The sequence below is a fragment of the Diorhabda sublineata genome, chromosome 11, assembly GCF_026230105.1.
Source record: "Diorhabda sublineata isolate icDioSubl1.1 chromosome 11, icDioSubl1.1, whole genome shotgun sequence".
Lineage (NCBI taxonomy): Eukaryota > Metazoa > Arthropoda > Insecta > Coleoptera > Chrysomelidae > Diorhabda > Diorhabda sublineata.
The window spans coordinates 3,615,892-3,639,636 of record NC_079484.1 but is presented as its reverse complement, the minus strand read 5'-3'; the positions used below and the strand labels follow the sequence as shown (position 1 = coordinate 3,639,636).

Genomic DNA, 23,745 nt, shown 5'->3' with positions numbered 1-23,745 from the left:
TATAAATATTGTCTCAGAGACTTTGCTGTATTAGAATAATGTTAATTTCTCTAATTTCTTATTTCTTAGACCTTTTAAAATAAGTTTTTCTTGATAATTTTTAAAAGAAAGTTGAATTATCAAAAAAAACTAATTTTAAAACAAAAGAAACCTAAAATCAAGAACATTCAGATGCATCGATAATGTTAATACTGTTTACATCCAATTCTAGATTGTTTTCGGATTGATTCACAATTTTTCGTATACATCTTCCTCTTTCCAACAAAGAAATCAAAGCTTTTTCGGATCTATACAAGATTAGGAAGCACTGCTACAGAAAAATGTGCAAACATTCCTCTGAAATTGAAATGCGGGACCGGCATTTTCATTTCTTATCATGTGAAATTTTTGTGAAACAAAGATGAATGTAGATTTTCGTATATTTCCCCATTGTAGATGATTGAAATCAATACACTAAGTGATAAAGAAAACAATAAAATTAGATGTTAATCTTTATAAATATCATTAAATCAATTATTTAACTGCATCTTCGCCAGTGAACTCATAGGAGGAAAGCAGATAATAGCTAACAAACACAAGTTCCAGTTCTGCGATATTCAAAAATGCAATTGAAAAATATAAGTGTACAATACTTCCAAGTAGATTTGAGTAGTAGCTGAAACCATCCTCGTGGATTGCTTCTTCAGCACCTGATGATCTCGTGAACTTGGTATATTAATAGGTATATTCCTTTCTTGTCCTTTCCTCTTTTTTTGTGATCATTAAACATTAATGATTGCCAGATAATATTAACTTTCTTTGTATCTAATTATGGTCAACATGATTTTTCTTTTTACAAGTATCGTTGCAATCCAGAAGTCGTTTTTTTTCGATACTTTTTTGGTAAAAATTCGGAAAGATATTCATTAGAGCTAAAGTGATATATTGTTATTATTATGTTGATTTAATAATTGAATATTCTCAAACCATCTTAAATTAACCTAACTACCGTTTAAAATTACGGAGAAAGCCTCAAAACTACCGAAACTAAATTATTTCGAGATTTATACATATTATGGCGAATGCGAGTAAACACCCACCAAAATTTTAAAAAATATATTAGTACATCGATGTCATACGCAATTACGAATTAATCTAGTACTTTCTCTTACATGAAAATTTGTTATTTCATATCCAATTTACAGATTTAATTTATTTTAGAACCCTATCACTTTTCTCTACCTTCGAATTCACCATAATTTCAAAAAATTTCATTTTTGGTGGCTGCACGTGTAAATTATTAAGGAAAATAACTAGGAAACTTCGTCTCTTGAAGATTAGTTTTCTAAGAGATTCCCAAAGAGGTCCAAGTGAACCACCACTTGAGACTCAACAAGAATCTACGGAAATTTTTGTCGGTAGATTTGACTTCCAATAGTACACCACCAAAATCCGTAGAATTTGGAACGTAATGTACTTACGAGCGGAAAACTCTAAAACATCTGCTGTAAATAATCTTCATTCTTCAAAATTTCCAATCTAAAGAAGTTTTGTCTCAAATAATCCTAAACTATAGGTCTATATGGTCAAAAATCGAATATGAACTTACATATTGTAACCTGATTAAGCTCATCATGTTAATGTGTGTTGTCAGGGTTCGTTGCAATATTTTGCTGCGTTCAATATGTACAGAAATTTTGTATGTTTTCAATTTTCAAGTTCCAAATGGGGCGCCACTCAGTTTTTTAACCTAAACCGAGAAAAGTATAAAAATAGGTTGAGGTATTGAGGTTAGAAATGAAAATACTTGTCGAAAACAAAATACAATGATTTATATTTGAAATAATGAAAAAAACAGGTTAAAAAAAGTTTTGGTTTACAGGAAATAATTAAATAAATTTTCCATAAAAAAGTAATAAGCGTTGATTTGACCTTTAACAACACATGAGACTCCCTACTTATCAGGAGAATACAAACAGGACCACATCCGTGTAATGCCAGAAACCAAAGAAGTTCATTCAGTCAATCGTCACGGACTTGGTAGTTCCACGAGTCAAAGTTTGACGTTAAATCCAAATTAAAACCCCAATAAAGGTCCTATGTCTAAAACTAGGTCCCTAATTAAATTAAAAAGAAAAATGTACAAAATACAATCTGTGAAAAATTTATAAACTACTGAAAGAAATAATTTATAACTAAATTTTTAACATTTCCTGAATGCAATAAAAAGGGTAGTCTATAATTTGGAGCCTAATCTAGTTCATAAGACAGTAATTAGAACCTTTTACAAAAAAAAAGGATCTTACCTTCCATTTTAACGAAGGGAACTTATATCTACTTCTTCTTGGATGTCCGCAAAATTAAAATTTGGAGCCAAATTTAAAAATTTATAATCAAATCCATAATGAAAAATTCCACATCGGTTGACAATCAGAAGGAAAATATGAAGTTGGCATCAGACTTTTTGAGCAAAATCGGGTCATGACGACAATCTAACCAGGTGCAACAATAGCTCAATTTCAAAAACACCAGCTCAAAAATCACTCCCCAAAACAACCTTTCGACGAATTGAACGACTAAAAATCAATATCCACAAAATAAACAGCCATACACCGCTCAGTAATTTGAATTAGGATGAAATAAATAACTAAAAATCAAATAATCAACAGTTTTAATTCGAATATTTCACCAAAGCAACAAAATATAATCTTATATTCTAGAGCCCTATGTCTAAATTAACGAGAAATTACTGATATGAAACAATTTAAAATTATTTCTCTCTAAAACTAACGATTTGTTTCTATGGATTTGAAAATGTGTTTGTTTATTGTTCAGTCAAAGGTTTTTGATATGAAACACTTTTTATTCCGAAAATTCTTTCACAATAAAACGATTCATCAGATTATGAGTTTCTATACATACACAATACACATACACAACTTGAATTCAATGCATTAATTGTTTCATAAAACCTGGTAGATCTTGAAAGCAAAGGATACGTGTATGGTAAGTTATAAGCAAACTTTCCCTTCCTCGTTTACATAATTTCGAGCCGCGAGGGTCCCGTCATTAATAGTATGTATATAAAGAGAAAGCAAACAAACTTGTTTAATTTCTATAATGTATTCTGAAGTCCTGGGAGAACAAAACATCATTATTTTTTTTGATAAAGTGGAAATAAGTATTCTTAGTTGAATTCCATGAAAAGTTAATCAATGTAATAATTCATCAGTAGACGATAAGTCTTCCCAATGTATATATTTGAAGCTAAATAAAAATGAGGCTACAAAATTTACAAAAATTTTAATAAAAAAGAACCGATACACAACCAAACAAGCATGGACGAATCACTTCGCTAATATCTACAAAAATATCATTGAATACAACTCAAACAATAGAAAAATCCTATCAATACCTCAAACTTCATTTATATAATCCACTCATCACTTAACTTCTTCGATTACTTTCTATTTCGGTCTGTCACTGTGACTATTTATTATAAACTAACTAAACTGCATTACACAGACTCTTCCTAGAAATAATTCAAAAGAAACAATGTAAATAAACCGCCTGCTATAATAAAAACATCCGCGGTTTTAAAAAGAATGTCAAAAGTGCCTCGCATCTTCACCGAATTCTAAAATTCCACTATATCCAGGAAAAAACGGCTACAGGGAAGATTTCTCAGTACAGAAACCAGATAAAAAAGGGCTGTATAAAAATAGTTTGAAAAACTTTTATCGCCCTCTAAAGAAGTTGATTACTGGTATGAAATTTGGTAAAAACAACTCCAATACACCACATAAATCTACTTCTGAAAAGATATAGTGATCTATGAATAAATTTCAGAAGATATGTACTGAAAAAAATTGGTGAGGTCTTCAGAGATTATAATGGGCTCTTAGAATGCAATTAAATACATGAATTGATCTCTCCATCATAATTTCTCTATTTTAGAAAGGAACTGCATCAGGAAACAAGCAGCACCCAGAAGACGCTTTGTCTCATAAATTCATTCAACTAAAATAGACATATTGTGACATTGGGAAATCGCTGCACTACATCAGATAAAGCCAAATCAGTGGCCCAATTCCTAGAAGAGGAATATTCTGGCTAACTGGAATCAATAATCACAGACAAAGAGATAAAGCCTTAAAAATATTCCTGGATCCAACCACCAGATGGTCAACACGGTGGAAAAACGAGTCCAAGGACTAAAAAAAAGACTACGGACCAGACTGGTAGACAAACCCGGGAAGAATTCTTCTCCGATACTTTTCCCTCAGAATAAGGACCTCAGCAACAACCAAACAAACTCCATGCCACCTGCCGCCGAACCAAACACGGCCACTCAGTACCCCATAAATACATCTTCAGCGTTAAGAAGACGGCAAACAGAAATTCATTGTCTACAGTAGGAATTTCTTTTCTGATGCACTGTAGCCAGCAAGACAGATCCAAGCTGGAGAAAAAGTTCTTGTAAGTTACTTCGCCAGGTCCAACTTCACCCAAGCATAGACCTGACACCATAAAGCTCTGGAACAACGGGGAATCAATACCTATCAAGTCCTCAAAGACGGTAGCCGCAGTCTACGTCAAAGTTATGAGACCAGGCCACCTCCAAGAGCAACACACTACACTCTTGTACTTTCCATTGAACGAGAATTTTCCCCAATTGTGCTCCTAGGTCTTACCTAGTCCATTTCAGAACTTCGACAATTATTCCAAAATCTCAAGATGGCAATATTTATATATAATAGTTTTTATTATGTCTGTATAATTATGAAAAGTATTATTTCACATTGTGAATATGAAGCAGTTTTGAGAATAAAATAAAATTTTTATGAAGCAGTTCATAAACTAAACTGACTTCTATAATACCTATTATCTTTTCAGTCATTTTCTGGGCCAAATTATTTTCTCCGTCTGGATGGCAATTGAATCAATATTTTTTTGCCTTTTATACAAATTCTTGTCTTGTTCTTTCTTGACGTTTTCTCATATTCTCCTACAAACGTAAACAACGAGACAAACTAGTGGTAATATTACGAAAAGAGATAATTCAAATTATAATAATGGAAGGATCTTATTAAACTTTTCTATATTTTTACACGTGACAAGGCTCGACCGCTAAGCACTTAATAAAATAACGTTTTTTTTTTTCTATAGGAAACGTACTACATACTAAGTTATTGTATTAAACTAGACTTAACTAACTTATATAATAATTAACTTATCACCAATACTTACCTAACTTATATAATTTATTTCATTCGTTCATAATGACTTTTAATTATATAACTAACTAGACAAACTCCTCAATATACCCAAATCTAATTTCTCAAAAATTCTAGGAAAAACCTGAGAAAGAAATTAGCTCTAAAAAAAATCGCCGCTTTAATAAATAAACATCAAGGCCGCCGCTAATTAGCCATATTTTTAAATTCCATTACAACCGGACATGACTGGCTTCACGGCCCATGTCGTGAACATTATAGAGGTTTTCAATGTTTACTTTTTTTATTCAATTATCATGTAAAAAGAAAGTTTACTCGACATTCCACTTGAATCTCGGTTAATCCATGTAGTACTAATCGACAATTTTCATAAATCTGATGATTTTGAATGTATGGTAACGTCATAAAGTTCAAGAGAGTCCCATAATTTTAACATCGACATCCTACTCAGGTAAATGAACTGAGATTTTGAAATGTCAAATCTCCAACCACGGTTGCTTTTAGCTTTCAATATTTTCTTAACAATACACGATTTTCATATTTATCGCACTCGAATACTTAGAAAAAACCAAAGCGATTGGACTCTTAAAAGAATCAGAGACTAATCTTGTATAGTATGTTTGTCCAGTACTATCTTATCTTTTGTATTTGCTAATGTCACTAGAAACTTCGCCATCAATTGTTTTTTAATACTTTCAAGCCTTGAAAGAAGAAGATCTCATATAAAAGAAGAAAAATGTGGTTTACAGAAGGTCCAATCTGTACATTTTGAGATGCCACCAAACTAAAGAAAATATCTAACCCAAGAGGTAACACAACAAGAGGTATCAGAAAATCATCTTTCCACATTTTTAGAATGATAGATCTAATTTGAGACAAAATGAGATTCAAAAATAAAAATGCTTCCTATTGGTTAACGACATCAACAATTTCTCAGAGAATGATTTCGATCCTCAACGTCCACGTCTATAAATCAGTTAGTACCGGCCTTCTTTATCCTTAATTAGAGCCACAGAATCTTCACAACCAACATAACTGAAGCCATCCATCAAGTTATACATATATATACAAGGACTTTAATACAATATAAAAGTCACCTCGAAGGTAAAAAATAGAGTTGTGTGTAATTAATGATTCAGAAGTTCTGCAATCCCTATTTCTAAATTATCTATTATCCTTGCTTCTTCATAAAAATTCTCAGCAATCTCTTAAGTTTTTCGATATGTTTTCTATTTAAATTTAATCATTTCTTTGTACCATCTACCCAATAAAAGCTCCTCACGTATTTAACGTCTAGTGTTAATTGAACTTATTACCAAAAATATCTTTGTCTCATTAATAATCTCATCGAGTGAAATTATTCCGCTTAAAATGTTTTCATAGCTTCGAAGAATAAGTTGAATTAACTCTTGGTCTCTCCTGTTTCTCTTAAAATTCATTTTGGGAGCTCAATTAAGTAAATGGAATTCAACTTTCTGTCAAGGTTTTTTCTCCGTTTCTCGTTAATTGTCCCTATTCTTTATAATCAACTTTTTGATGATGTCTCATACTTAAACTCAATACAGGTTGTCCCAATTCTATTGGAAATCGCAAGAATTTTATTATTTTATTTTAGTTCATTTACATAACGTTAATTCCGATTGCTGCTTATCTGATTTTTAGATCATAACAACTGAAATTATTCTAAAAATTGGAATGGCAAGTTCGGATGATGATACAGTCCACTCAACATTAATCCGAACCCCACTTGAAGGCAGGCAGACTTCAGACTTTATAAAACTAACAGAAATATTAAATACAAACAATTTATAGTGATGATAAACTTAATTAATGAGGTTAGATTAGATTACTTAAGTCTATTATTTCGCTTTGACTATTCTCTCGTCGCGTTCATGAATGCTAAGTTCAATTGAGAATATTTATTTTTTTAAACTATGTTCCATAAGATTCGATGCCTGCACAAGTAGTTTCGCTTTCCCTTTGATTTCAACAAAGCTGGAAGCTATAGCTGCCGCAAAGAAGAAGGTCTAACAAGGCTCGATGTTAATTTAAGAATTTTTTTCTCAACTTTATTTAACATTTCTTCGTTTCTTTGTTAAACTCAATTATGGAGGGGTATACGCGTTTTTTGAAGTCAAAACCGACTAGTGGATTCAAATAAAAGCAGAATTGTCGCATTTGGGAAAATGATAGTCGACGAGTGATTTTGGAAAACCGATGCATCCCCAGAGAGTAACTATTTGATGCTATTAATGACCACCATCTTCTAAAATGGAAAATGATCTCGATCGAGCAGTTTCTCTGGATAATATGCGGTTCTAACAAGATGGTGATACTTGCCACGCAGTCATGGCTTGAAAATATGGACCATTGGATAGAGGTTTGCCTCTGAAACCGAGAATTATATTTATTCTACATATAATCGTCACGGATTCTTCTATATCGGAATTAAAAAGATATGTAATTCTTTAAAAACATTTTTTTAATTACAATTAACATGGTATGTTCTGATTGAATCGACTTTTATTTATAACAACAGCGGATCGGTTGTTTATCATTTTTTTAAATCAGTTTTAGTATGAAAATTGTGATTTTTCCATATTTTTTGTTCCAGGATTCTATAAACAGCTTCCAGAACCTCTTTCTAGTGAAGAATGTCGTCGACTGCAATATCGACGTAAAAGTGATTCTGTCAAAAAACGAGTGAAGCAGAATTTTGCAAATATATGGTAAAATAATCCTTCATATGTCAATAAATATATTCTAATGCATTACGTGTACATTTTTATATGTTATTACTAATATATCGTCCCGATTTTAGATCTCTTTTTATAGAAAATCAGTTTAAAAAAAACTGTTAAAAATTGACTGTTTTTGGGGTCTCACAAACGATCAGAAATCCTGCTGATTTATCAAGAAAAAATGATTTCTCAATATTGTATATACCATCGACTCTACTTAAACCACTTAGTGGTCGCGGTTACATTTATGCATCGTACACAAATTTCCTCCATTCTTTTTTACTAATTCCTCTTCTTCTTCATGTTGTGTCTCTCTTTTCTTCAGTGTAATACCAATCACTTAATCCCATCTTGTTTTAGGTCTTTATTTCTTTTTATTTTTACATTTTTTATATCCCGTACTCTCTTCGCTAGTTTTGAATCTTCCATGACTTTATCAACTGTACTTTCCTCAATTAACGCCACAACTTAATCTCTAGATTATTTGAAAATTTGTTAATCTATGCCTTTTTATATCTTCTCTCAGATATCTGAAATATCTCATATTTCTAGTTTGGAGTGCATTTGTTTGTCCATCAGTGAGACTCCATGTTTCACAGTCGAAAATTGATACTGGTCAATAAATTCCTTCATAAACATTCATCTTTGCCTCAATTGATACTTCTTCACCATCGAACAACCTGTACTTCTTGTTGTAACATGTCCTTAAGGCATTTAATGATGTCTATATCTTCATCATCAGTAATTTCTATTTCTGTCGCAAAGTATTCTCACTCTTTCCTTCTATTTTGTTTTTCTTATTTATTTATACAATTTTTATACACTATACACTACACTTAACTAATTTATATAATCCACTTATCACTCAACTAACTTGAATAATTTAGTTCAATTCTTCGATTAATTTGCTAGTTAGTTCTACGACTAACTACTACGACTATTTATTATAATCTGAACTAAACTGCGCTTCACAAACTCCTTATATATCCCAGAATAATTCTTAGATCTTCTAGAAAATAAAGAAACAAAACAAATGAATAAATAGACATTTCTAGAAAGTATTCGAAAGAAATAATGTAAATAAACCGCCTGTTAGAATAAAATATAGAAGTATAAAAAACAAACATCCAACCGCGGCACGTGCGCCGAATTCTAGAATTCCATTAAATCCAATTAGAGCCGGCTCCAAGGAGGAGATGCTCTCTTTTCTACAATTATTCTCATGACGAACTACTTTAGTATATTGTTTATTTATACGATTTCTATTCGTGGAGTGAATTAATAGACCCTGTCTCTTACGGTCTTAATTTATTTGAATACCATACACTACACTTAACTAATTTATATAATCTACTTATCACTATCACTCAACTAACTTAAATAATTTACTTAAATTATTCGATTACTTTCTATTTCGGTCGGTTCACTGCGACTATTTAGTATAATCTGAATTAAACTGCGCTTCACAATTTCCCTATATATCCCAAAAGAATTCTAAAAACTTCTAGAAAATAAAGAAACAGAACAAACGAATAAATAGACCAATAGATAGAAAGTATCCAAAAGAAATAATGTAAATAAACCGCCTGTTAGAATAAAATGTAGAACTATAAAAAAACAACAAAAACGCCGAATTCTAGAATTACATTAAATCGAAACAGGGCCGACTCCAGGGCGGAGATGTTCTCTTTTCTACAATTATTCTCATAACTACTTTAGTATATTGTTCCGAATTCAAAGTTTTTTTCTAGATCTTGGAGATTTCTGAATTCTAAATTTTTTACACAGTTATTTCACTTCTTCTGTATGTGGTAATTAGAATATTAGTTTTTGTCGTGCTCTGTCACCAGATTTATGCGCAATTTGTGGAGTACAGATTTCTAATTCCGAACGTAATCTGAATACGTCTAATCTCTGTCCTAGGTGTTTTTCTACGTACTTGCAATTCAAGAAAAAACGTGGTATTTGAATTTATATTTACAAGAATAAATCATTTAATTATATAGCAAAATGGTTATTATAAACCTTTTATTCTCTTGGCTAGTTTTAAATTGAAATTATATTTTTATTTGTTCATAAATCGTTCGTAGAATAATGGATATTCGGAAGACATTCCGAACGAAGCATGCGTATTTGACACGTTCAAAATATTTTCAAAAAATACATTCGAAAGATATTTATAACTTGATGAGATTAAAATTGACAATCTATAAAACAGACAGAAATATTAAATACAAACAATTTATAGTGATGATAAACTTAATTAATGAGGCTAGAGTTCATAGTAATTGATAATGATGCGCCGCTGCGATAAGGGTTGTTTTTGATTACTTAACTCTATCATTTCGACAATTCTCTCGTCGAATTTTTGTAGGTTAAGTTCAATTGAGAATATTTATTTTTTTAAAATAAGTTCCATAATACAATTTTCATAATAACCACCAAAAGTATGTCCAGCTTGAATAAAAAAAAAAGTTAAGATCATAAAGAAACCACTCACGTACGGAATGCTATCACGAAAACATCACATTACCATTAAAGTACATAAAATCTTTTCTTATTTGATATTCTCTATATATTTTTCAGCGACACACAAGTATCTGATGCAATCCGACAATGGCTCAGAATGCCGACGTTTGATGCGAGGCCTTGGGAAGATGAAGAATTATTACTTCTGTTACAACAAATGTACCTGGATCACGATCTATGTTCAAAGTTCGCCATCGACATAACTACCCTGAGGAATTTCCTGTACGAGACGTACAAAAATTACAACGATGTGCCGTTTCACAATTTTAGACATTGTTTTTGTGTCGCACAAATGGTCAGTATCTTAAATCAAAATAACAACGTTCCATTTATCATTATGCAATAGAATCAACTGTTTTTTTTTAATGGAAGATAATTCTATTAGTATAAAAATATTACTAAGTCTAAAATAAAGAAGAAAAAATTACAAAAATACGTCTGAAGGAATAAATAAAATATGCTATTAGATATTTCATGATCATAGTCTTCTGCGAGCTTAGATGCACGTTGTGCACTAAATGCAAAATCAGGACTATAAGGTGGATGTAAAAAAAAGACAACCTCCATTTAGGCAATAGTGAATATGTTTATTTATTTATTTATGTTATTTAATAGGTCTGCCTATTAAATAACGAGATTGGTTACGAAAAAAGGTTTTATCATAAACATTAATCTACATTCGAATGCTCCCCTTCAATATACCTCGCCACATACCTTCCCATAAGTTTTTTCCATTGATCGAAGCAGTGCTGGAAGTCTTCTTTGGTGAGGACCTTTAGGAGTTCTGCCGTTTTTTCCTTTACCTCTTACATCGACTCTAATCGAGTCCCTTTCAAAGCATATCTTTTTATAACCTTTCTAGCCTTCCAAGGAAATGTGAGCAGACTTGTTGACGCAAGAGCTTTTGGTCAGGAATCAGATTTTTTGACACCAACTTCGCACAGACTTTTGTTATGTGTAATTCCTCGTGTGAAATTTTTCTAGCATAGATACACACGAATCATTCTCCGATGGATTTCTGAGGCACTATGGTTTTCAGTTTGTACAAAACGAATTACACTTCGCAATTCACACTTGGCGGAAGCATCGATGATGTTTACGTGGCTAGAGCACAACGCCGACTGACGCCTGAGTGTCAACAATGACGGATTGTGTAGAGCGAGTGGTCTACAGCGCATGTTATAGCTCAACAACCACAAGAACGATTTAGTAATAAAGTTGAAGCTGGTAATCGAATTTTCCCCTAATGTCGATTCCAGCAAACTGATGTATGAATGAGAACGAATAAGCAAATAATCTGGCACAAATTGGGGCTAAGGTTTCTATCACCTGATCATAATTGTTGTAGGTGATAAACCCGTAACATTGAAACTGAATAAAATAGAAAATTTTGGCGTAGATATTAGTATTGACCGAAATCTAAACAATAAACAACTCTTTGGGGCTATACGAAGAGCTTTAACATACATTTTTAGCCTAACTGTACCAAATGGGAGGAATATTTCAAGTTACAGGACATGTAGAAACCTCACAACTCAATTTAATTTAGCTATTTCAAAAGACAGAGACGCAAAAACATTCAAGTAGACTCTTCATTCGTTTCATTACTAGAAATAGATTGGAAAATTAATTTATACTTAATGAATGGTTCGTTAACTATTTCCATGAGCTAGTCAATCAATTGATTTCAAAAATTAATTATTTGGCGTTGGTAAACATATTGAGTGACTTTATTTATTTGCATCGCTATATCGATCGTACCAAAATTTAGCAGATATGCGGACAACATGGTAGAAAAGCGTTAAATGGAGTATCTCGTTATAAATCGACTGCAATAACAGGAATATAAACCAAAATGTAGTGTGATTGAAATGCCGGAAATATATTTATCCCAAAAAAAAGGTGTAAACATGTCGGCGTATGTTTGTTCAATTATACAACTTTGTTGGAGTGTGAAGTTATGGAAGTTTACTTAATGATATTGTTAATTACAGTGGTAAATATATAAATGAGGAAATTATACTGTAACTATACGAGGTCTGGCTGTGCTGGAAGTCTTCTTTGATGAAAGCCTTCAGGAGCTCTGCCATTTTTTGCTTTACCGCTTCCATCGACTCAAATCGGATCCTTTTCGAAGCAGATCCTTTTCTATTCTTTCTAACCTTTCAAGGAAATCTGTTGAAGTAAGTGCTTTTGGTCAGGAGTCAGATTTGTTGGCACCAACTTCGCACAGACTTTTGTCATGTATAATTCGTCGAGTAAAATTTTTCTAACCGTTTCTTTATCGGCGTTTATAACCTCGGCAATCATCCGGATGCACAATTTGGCTGATTTTGGTCACAGGGGTACCTGGACACTGGTCGTCTTCAGTGCTCTCTCGCCCCTTACATAAACACGCGCTCGAGATAGAAAATTGTCCCCATAGGCGTTTTGCAACAATTTATAGCAAGTTTTTTCAATTTAACGAGAAATTTGAGATAGATACGCCACACAAATACTATAATAGTAACGGAAACGTCTTTTGGGACGTGCTTTGATATCTAGATACCCAACGCACTAATCGTTTTTTACCCCACCCGTCTAGGGCGCCATCTAGGCGCGCAGTCTCGTTATTTAATAACCGGACCTCGTATAGACGCTGCCTGTCTGTCGGTTTTCATGTGTGACAATTTCTGCGCCTCAATTTAAGCATGTCGTAACTTGCTTTAACATTCTTTTAATCATTCTGGATCAAACATAAACCAGAATTTTTCTACAAACAATTTTATTATCAAGTTAAATACCTTATTTTTTTTTTCAATGGAAAAAACGTATGAAAAGGTGTGTGGCGTGGGGAGTTGAATATATTGAATGCGACAAAAACATATACAGTGGAAACTCGATTAACCGGACTAATTGTTGTCGTTGGGGATTCGGATAATCGAAGTTTAATGATAGTAATGTTATCATTAATAAATAATCAATCAAAAGTAATAATAATTTAATAATGAGTTTAAGTTGGCTTTAAATATTTGGTAATTGGCATTTGAGGTAAGCTACTTTTTCTCTTCATTGCTGCTATATCACGAATTGGTTTTAGCTGTAGTAACTCACAGTATCACTCTCTGTTTGTTTATCAAACTATTTGAGACCTATTTCCAGAGCCTGAAGTGCTTCATCATGAGATGGCCCTACATCATTTTCCACGTCTAGTTTTTCTTCTGTTTCATCTTCTTACATTTCCTGCTGTTTTCTACGATTTCGTCATCCGGCAAAATCTGAAAGCCTTGATCATTATCGTCATTATCGTCACCCACTCTTTGATATCTTATATTTTGTAACTTATCTCAATACTACTTAATTATTTAATTGGTCCCAGTTGATAGTCCGGATAATCGCGAATCCTTATAACTGAGGGCCGGATATTTTCTACTGTATATCGAAGAATAAACTACGGTTAAAAATCAAATCCACTTTGGCACTGTATAACGAGTCCAGTGCCGTGATCGTGAGGGTGAATTTTTCCTTTTCGTCCGGCGAAATTCCTGTCTAGAAACTACGAAGCGAACGGAGCTCGAACGACGAGATTTCAGCGAAGCTGCGCCGTCTTCAGAGGCTTAGTGTGCGGTCACATTGGCAACGCTCAAGCGGTGACCGTCGAGCGATGCCAAAAATATTTCTGGCTATAGACTTCAATTGAAAGTGTTCACATTGCAAAAGACCACCGCTCAACGTCGCGCCGCTCGAGCTTCGATCTTGTTTATTCAGTATGGAGTCGAAGTGCATAGTTGTTTTCTTTTGAAGTCGATGCTTGATTTTTCCCAGAATAAAATCGAACGTTTCCACTAACATTCTTAAAAACTGTAAAAACCTTATTGGATCACTGCGAAGTTCATGATAAAGGTGATGGAATTCCCCATAAGCAAGTCTATTTCTATTAAGTTCGTGAACGCCTCGTATTTTTTTGCTTTTCTTTGAAATAAACCTTCGCAATCGTTTACTTTCTATAAGTAATAATCGTTTGGATACCGAATTCATCACGTCCTTTTGGTGCGAAAGCTAGACGACGCTTAACTAATTTGAACATGACAACTATACTAAAACAAGCGCCCATAATACATTTGAGTCCTTGAGAGGCACCCCTAATTGCTCAATTAATTTCACATTTTGATCAAAAAACGAATAATGCGTCACAGGTACATCCTTTTCGCTTACGGCTCACCAAAAAGTGAGGTTAAGTGATCCCTAACATACCAGTCTAACATCCACTGCAGCTATTTTCACGACACTACATTTCGTTGAGACACTATTTAAAAAAAAAAGTTTGAAGCAGCAAGAAATATGTCAAATTGTTTTTCATTTTATTTCAGATGTATGCGATTTCGTGGTGTGTTGATTTGCCATCGAAAATAGGTGATTTAGAAGTGCTTATATTATTAACTTCTTGTATATGCCACGATCTTGATCATCCCGGATACAACAATATATATCAAATAAATGCTAAAACAGAATTGGCAATACGCTACAATGATATTTCACCGTTAGAAAATCACCACTGTAGCGTAGCATTCAGGTAAACAAAATTTTATCTCTTATATACAGTGTGACTACTTAAGTTGGAACCATAACTTTGTTATTAGTGATTTTATGAAGAAAAGTTATTCCTGTTAAAAAATTCTGCATAGTTCAAAAGTTAAATTGCAATCATCAGATATGAATTTTTTAAAGCGGTATACGAGGTTTGTCAAAAAATTTGAATTATGTTATGAAGTAAAATTGTTTTGAATTGAAAGATTTAGGTTCATTTACTAATCTCGGTAATTTTGTAACAAACCTCGTATACTACTTCAAAAAATTGATATCTGATGGTTACATTTTAACTTTTGTACCGTGTAGAACTTTTTAAAAAGAACTTTTGTCCTAAAACCGCTAATAAAAAAGTTTTCTGTATGGTTCCAACTTAAGTAGACACACTTTATATATTATTATTTATATAATCGACAATTTGACATAAATAATTATTTACAGAATACTCGAAAACGATGATTGCAACATATTCAGAGCATTCAGTAGTGAAGACTTCAAACAAGTGAGGGAGGGAATGATTAGATGCATTCTAGCTACTGATATGGCGAGACATAATGAAATTTTAACCAACTTCAAAGAAATATTACCCAATTTCAACTATAGTGATAAGGCACACGTCAATTTGGTGAGTAACTATTTTCATTAATTACTTAATATACAGACATAAGAATCGATACAGAGTAAAGTTATAGGTCTATTTTACCTCAATACCAAGCCTCCGTGGGGAGTTGAAAGGCGTCGAAAAATTTCGAAAAAAGTTCTATCGGTGCTAAGTTTTTGTGGAAAAAACTGTAGAAAAAATCTGGAAGAAAATTAGAAAAGGTTTCCTAATTGTTTGATCCTCGAAGAGAAACATTTTCTAGAAAGAAGGGCTCGAGAAACAGGAATTTTTTTACAGTGTCAATCGAAAACATTCTATACAAATGAATGTGCGAGATGAAGATATCTTTTAAGAGTACAATAAACGACATTTTAGTACTTATTTAGCGTTTATACCAAATACTCTTCCGGGCTAATTTGACGATTTGGTTTGTACATGATAGAACCTCATCAAATATCCAAATAAGTGGATGGGACGATTAAATAATTGTCCTCAAGATTGACCTCCCCGGTCACCGGACTTTAGTCGTGTTAGTTATATTTATAACTCAATAACGGCAGAACCTATTTGAATGAAAATTGCAGAGAAAGTAGACTAGAACCAGATCAAAGACGAAAAATTAATCAGTGAAAACGTATAATAATTTGTATTCAAGTATGAGTTCGAAGCTGGCAGTACCTTGGAGACGCACAACAGCCCAAGAAAAACGTCGATGATTTCCATCTGACGCGTTTTGAAGCCGGTAGCCAACTCGCAGCTTTGATTTCTTTCACGAGAAGAGGAATTTTCGTTACCATCCTATTCTATATTTGAAAAAATCGACACCCTGACGAAATAACTTCAGATTTGTTGTTAAACTGTCCCATATTTCCTTGGCTGACAACCTACCTGCGATTCGCTGGTAAAGATCTTCGCTAACGCACTGAGAAATTGTTATTTTAGTTTGAGCTGCAGACTTGTTACGCTTCAAGTTTTGCTTTTTCAGTATTTTTGGCATTTCAGATGAAAACTCAGGATTCTTCTTGGTGCTTTCGACGATTCCGACCGCTTCATACAACTTCAACACGTCCAAAACACGATCTTTCCACGTCGGCACCTTTTAATGGTTTGATACCCTTCACGAAATCGATTTTAGAACTAGAACTCGAACTGAGCGTTTGAGGCAATCACAAAATACACGCATGCGCTTCTATGATCACGTCTAGGTTGCTTAAATCTCAGAATAAAACACAACGCAGTTAATCGAACTAGAGTCATAACCTGATCTTTATGTTTTCTTCTAAACTATTTGTGATATTACAGAGTTAAGTATAAAACGTAAGTCAGAATGACAGTACGAAATGTCACAAGCAAGGCTGCCAACCACTCGATTGAAAAATCTCAGTTTCCACAGACAGTCGCTACAAAAATAACTGTTGGGATTCTCATTACAAGGATATCGATGATCCCAAACGATTTGCCATTTGAGTTTGAATCACCATACGAAACTTTTTTTGGTCTGAAACTGAAAAATCCATGGTCTTTCCATGGTCAATTATATTTGGCATGTTCACAGGTCAGAAGACTAGTTCTTGCACCTGGTAATAAAACATAAACTGGAGTCTACTTCAATTTTCGACGATAAATAATTTTATGATCAAGAAAAAATTACAAAATACAATATTATTAATTTATTTCTCAATTAAATTGATTGAAAAAGTTGTTGAATCATATTATACATGGTTTGAAAATGAATTTTTTTGAATCAACTGACAGATATGAAATTTTAAGGTTATGTCACACCTACTAACTGCCGGAATGGTTCGATAATTCAATAATTAAATTGTAAGATTGAAATTAAACATTGAACGGTCCGTTATTACAAAAAAAACGTTCGCTCTCATACTTTTCCATTAGACATAGTACATGCATAGTACAAACAAGGAAAATTATATTCCATAGAAAAATATTTAATCTCGCAGCAAGCAACGCAAAGAATATTCTACATAATTTATGAGTGTGCACCAAAATGGATTCTACTCCTTTGTAGGCTTTATCATAATCTCGTTCCTTCTACACGCTACCTAAGTGGCATCTGCTTTATATATTTTTCTTACAAAATGCTTCCCGAAATTTTTCCGTATACATTGATTGAACGTTTTATTTTTGAATGATAGAAATTACATTTGAAAATAGAAATCAGAAAAAATTAGGATGTTACAACTTATTTCCAAATTTGAATGATGATTTTCGAAATATTTACGATTTTTTTTGTATAATTTCTTTCATTTCAAGTCTGTTTTGATACATATTACGTAATTTACTTTTAATGCTGAAAAAATTTCAATAAGCCATAGACGTTGCTTTTCTTTTTATTTCAATCTAAGCTCATGAAGATTTTTGTTGCAAATATTCGAAAATCGAAAGAAACCAAGCAAAGAGGGAATTTAAAAGAAATTGGAGATTTGCTAAATGATTGGAGGAAGAGGAAAGTAAAGAGGAAAATCTGGCCATGACGATAACACAAAAAAAGTAGCGACAGAATGCTTAAGATATAGAGTCCAGGAGAAAACAATATTCGAATAGAAATTGTAAAATATGGAGAAGAACAATTAATTTAGAGAATATGGCACTTATCGGTATTAGTATGGGGAGGAGAAAAGATCAAAGATGATTGGAACAAGGTATTTAACATATCAATCAATGAAGAAGATCCCAAAAAAGAATGCAATATCTTATGGTAAATAGATGTAACAAAATTTTGTTGAAAATACTTGAAAATAGATCAGAGAAATGTCACAAAGAAAATTTACCACGATTTAGAGCAGTAAAATCGAGAATAGACGAAATTCTTATCATAAAACAAGTTCAAGAGAATGCTTACGAGCAAAATCTAAGTCTGTATATGCTATTCATCGATTATAGATACCATAAATAATAATACGAATCGAAAAAGTAGAATATACCAGTTAAATTTAGTAGATTAGTGCAAATCTGGAGAAAAGTAGGTTTAAAGTGCAGTAATTTTAACAAATTCAAAACAGGGAAAGGTCTGAAACAAGGAGACTCGTTATCTACAATCCTTTTCTACTTAGTTCTATCAATCTAGCATTTGTACTTATGGTAAGGTCCAGGTAAGAAAGGGATCATCAAGAAAAGAACAAAATACATGGTAATGAAAGATAATATATTTCGAATGTAATAAAAAGATATCATGATGATTATAATGAAAATAATAGCTCCAAAATAGAAAAATTGGAATATTTGGAAGTCGCTGTCATAAAAAAAGAAACGAAGAAAGAGATGTATAAAGAAATAACAAAAATCCGTGAAGCAGTAAAATAAGGAACGATAATTAACCCACCAGTTATCTAAAAAGATTAATGACGACATTGAAGACAAAACAGTATACAGAAAAATAACAAACAGGGAACTATGATAATTGCCCAAGCACCCAAGTATTACCCATATGATTAAATAACGTATAGCGAGATAATTGGGACAGAAACACAGAAGACAGATAAGCGAATCAAGTACTAAAAGGTAAATAAGATGAGAAAAAACAAGAGGAAGGCCAAGGAAAATGATCGGAGGAGGCTGGAAGAAATTTGAGAACAGTTGGAATTAACTGATAAAATAAGGTTAGAGAAAGAAAAAAAATGGAAAGAAAGAGTGAAATACAAATATAGCCTGTCATTATGAACTTTTTTTTATAGTCCACTTTGTATATATACTGTCTTTTAATATGAATTCAATATGTGATGGAATTATCCTAAATGACCGTCTAAATTTCTAGCAATTTCGATTTTGTAGACCAAAGGTAATTATGTTGAAACCGATATATCAAAATTACATTTGTCACTGGCAGTCCGACGTTCACAATCGGTTAGTGTTTATAGTGGACGTGAGACAACGAATACGGCTTTCCATGACACATATTCTCTCTTCCTCTTCAACTATGTCCTCATCGATCGAGATAGCGATCCCATCATTTACTGTATACCTAGTTTAATTGAATTCCTTCACGTTTCTCATCATTAGAGGATCTATTAGAAGGTCGATTCCGATACCGAGGCTACTACGTAATAATTTCAATGGTATGAACAACTTGATACATTAAGAGGTTTAATATACAGTATTTGTGAAAATACCTCTGATATTATTGATGATGATTCAATGAAAACATTGGTGAAATATTTGATTACAACGCGCAAGAAACTAGTCTTAGATGGCAGTTGTTCAAATTCAAATCCGCTTTGGCGAAGCAGCAAAAACGAAAAGACAGGATTATTCAAGAAACAAAAACAAAAGTCATGGAGAGTATTTGGACAAAAGATGACTAACCAATGGCACTACCACTACACCAACACTCACGCAAAACGCGCGTCAAACAGTGAAATTGTGAGTGCTGGTGTAGTGGTGATGTAAATAGTGTATTTAGGATGAATATCGACAACGGTTCCAGAAATTCCAACTTAGTTACAAACAATAATGACGAAAGACAACAACCACCACTCGAAGTCATCCACTATAAGACATTACCCCGACAAGAAAGTAGAAGAGGCTTAATCGACCTTGTTAAACTACACTTTCGACGGGTTATGAAACTACGTGAACTCTTTCACAGAAAAACAGAATCACGATCTTAATCGGCAGCATGTTTGACAAAATAGCTTCAAAAAGATGGCTTACTAGCGGAAATCTCTTTCCAGAGACCGAAGGCTTCATTAGGGACATTCAGGATCGAGTTTTTAACACTAATAACTACAAGAAAAATGTAATTGAGGATCCGAATAATCAAGAAACCAGAAACTAGCCAACAAGTTCGGTCTTCCTCAATACTTATACGCCGTATTATAAGTACCAGGTTGCTCGAAAATGAAGATTCTAGACTTTACTACGATAGATTCATTATTACCGATACGCCAGTGATGAATAACAGATCGTGGTGGTTGATAGAAGGATTATTTCACTCCTTCGGGTCGATGTAGCCATACCAAACACCCATAACGTTCTCAATAAACATCAAGGGAAACTGGCCAAATCCGAAAAATGCAGAAAACAAATATCAGATACCATTCTGCAAATAGCATCTGCTCGTAATGTGAAAACTAATCCTGCAGCATCATCCACCAGAAACTAGCCAACAAATTCGGTCTTCCTCAATACTTATACGCCGTATTATAAGTACCAGGTTGCTCGAAAATGAGGATTCTAGACTTTACTACGATAGATTCATTATTACCGATACGTCAGTGATGAATAACAGATCGTGGTGGTTGATTGAAGGATTATTTCACTTCTTCGGGTCGATGTAGCCATACCAAACACCCATAACGTTCTCAATAAACATCAAGGGAAACTGGCCAAATCCGAAAAATGCAGAAAACAAATATCAGATACCATTCTGCAAATAGCATCTGCTTGTAATGTGAAAGCTAATCCTGCAGCATCATCCACCAGAAACTAGCCAACAAATTCGGTCTTCCTCAATACTTATACGCCGTATTATAAGTACCAGGTTGCTCGAAAATGAAGATTCTAGACTTTACTACGATAGATTCATTATTACCGATACGCCAGTGATGAATAACAGATCGTGGTGGTTGATTGAAGGATTATTTCACTCCTTCGGGTCGATGTAGCCATACCAAACACCCATAACGTTCTCAACAAACATCAAGGGAAACTGGCCAAATCCGAAAAATGCAGAAAACAAATATCAGATACCATTCTGCAAATAGCATCTGCTCGTAATGTGAAAACTAATCCTGCAGCATTATCCACCAGAAACTAGCCAACAAATTCGGTCTTCCTCAATACTTATACGCCGTATTATAAGTACCAGTTTGCTCGAAAATGAGGATTCTAGACTTTACTACGATAGATTCATTATTACCGATACGCCAGTGATGAATAACAGATCGTGGTGGTTGATTGAAGGATTATTTCACTTCTTCTGGTCGATGTAGCCATACCAAACACCCATAACGTTTTCAACAAACATCAAGGGAAACTGGCCAAATCCGAAAAATGCAGAAAACAAATATCAGATACCATTCTGCAAATAGCATCTGCTCGTAATGTGAAAACTAATCCTGCAGCATCATCCACCAGAAACTAGCCAACAAATTCGGTCTTCCTCAATACTTATACGCCGTATTATAAGTACCAGGTTGCTCGAAAATGAAGATTCTACACTTTACTACGATAGATTCATTATTACCGATACGCCAGTGATGAATAACAGATCGTGGTGGTTGATTGAAGGATTATTTCACTCCTTCTGGTCGATGCAGCCATACCAAACACCCATAAAGTTCTCAACAAACACCAGGAGGAACTGGTCAAATCCGAAAAATGCAGAAAACAAATATCAGATACCATTCTGCAAATAGCATCTGCTCGTAATGTGAAAACTAATCCTGCAGCATCATCCACCAGAAACTAGCCAACAAATTCGGTCTTCCTCAATACTTATACGCCGTATTATAAGTACCAGGTTGCTCGAAAATGAGGATTCTAGACTTTACTACGATAGATTTATTATTACCGATGAATAACAGATCGTGGTGGTTGATTGAAGGATTATTTCACTTCTTCTGGTCGATGTAGCCATACCAAACACCCATAACGTTTTCAACAAACATCAAGGGAAACTGGCCAAATCCGAAAAATGCAGAAAACAAATATCAGATACCATTCTGCAAATAGCATCTGCTCGTAATGTGAAAACTAATCCTGCAGCATCATCCACCAGAAACTAGCCAACAAATTCGGTCTTCCTCAATACTTATACGCCGTATTATAAGTACCAGGTTGCTCGAAAATGAAGATTCTACACTTTACTACGATAGATTCATTATTACCGATACGCCAGTGATGAATAACAGATCGTGGTGGTTGATAGAAGGATTATTTCACTCCTTCGGGTCGATGTAGCCATACCAAACACCCATAACGTTCTCAATAAACATCAGGGGAAACTGGCCAAATCCGAAAAATGCAGAAAACAAATATCAGATACCATTCTGCAAATAGCATCTGCTCGTAATGTGAAAACTAATCCTGCAGCATCATCCACCAGAAACTAGCCAACAAATTCGGTCTTCCTCAATACTTATACGCCGTATTATAAGTACCAGGTTGCTCGAAAATGAAGATTCTAGACTTTACTACGATAGATTCATTATTACCGATACGTCAGTGATGAATAACAGATCGTGGTGGTTGATTGAAGGATTATTTCACTTCTTCGGGTCGATGTAGCCATACCAAACACCCATAACGTTCTCAATAAACATCAAGGGAAACTGGCCAAATCCGAAAAATGCAGAAAACAAATATCAGATACCATTCTGCAAATAGCATCTGCTTGTAATGTGAAAGCTAATCCTGCAACATCATCCACCAGGAACTAGCCAACAAATTCGGTCTTCCTCAATACTTATACGCCGTATTATAAGTACCAGGTTGCTCGAAAATGAGGATTCTAGACTTTACTACGATAGATTCATTATTACCGATACGCCAGTGATGAATAACAGATCGTGGTGGTTGATTGAAGGATTATTTCACTCCTTCTGGTCGATGCAGCCATACCAAACACCCATAAAGTTCTCAACAAACACCAGGAGGAACTGGTCAAATACGTGAATGTCACAATTGATATTAAACAGATGTGGTAAAAGAGGAATGTGGAAATAGTCCCATCAACACCTTCGCCGACATCCAGAATATTGAATACTTGCCATAATAATCATAATAACTCACTGATAAACTTAAAAGATACAACGACTACTAAACTATAGAGTGTGCTGTTAGGAATAATCCCTTTGCAATGATTTTCGTGGGAGAAGGTTGATTGGTGGTAACTTTTAGTATAAAATGGGAACACTTAAACTTGAAACACCAAAAAAAAAAAATAAAATTGTTAAATTAAAGTTAATATTAATTCTAATTGAATGGTATATATTCATATAAATAAAGATAATAATAAATTAAAAATAGTTGATAAATAATATGAATTGAAATTTTATATAAAAGGATAAATTTGTTCTTTACTAAATAATTCAATAGCATCACTAAAAAATTGGATTAAACCAATAAATCC

At 33.5% G+C, this 23,745-nt stretch overlaps 1 protein-coding gene across 1 annotated transcript in view; it reads left to right on the top strand.

The window, feature by feature from the left end:
- LOC130450323 (high affinity cGMP-specific 3',5'-cyclic phosphodiesterase 9A) overlaps positions 1-23,745 on the top strand; it is a 180,617-nt gene that overhangs the window by 139,877 nt on the left and 16,995 nt on the right. Inside the window, exons 5-8 of the mRNA XM_056788656.1 lie at positions 7,831-7,945; positions 10,544-10,781; positions 14,836-15,038; positions 15,494-15,677. Coding sequence (XP_056644634.1) covers positions 7,831-7,945; positions 10,544-10,781; positions 14,836-15,038; positions 15,494-15,677 — 740 coding nt within the window. The remainder of the gene's footprint in view (positions 1-7,830; positions 7,946-10,543; positions 10,782-14,835; positions 15,039-15,493; positions 15,678-23,745) is intronic.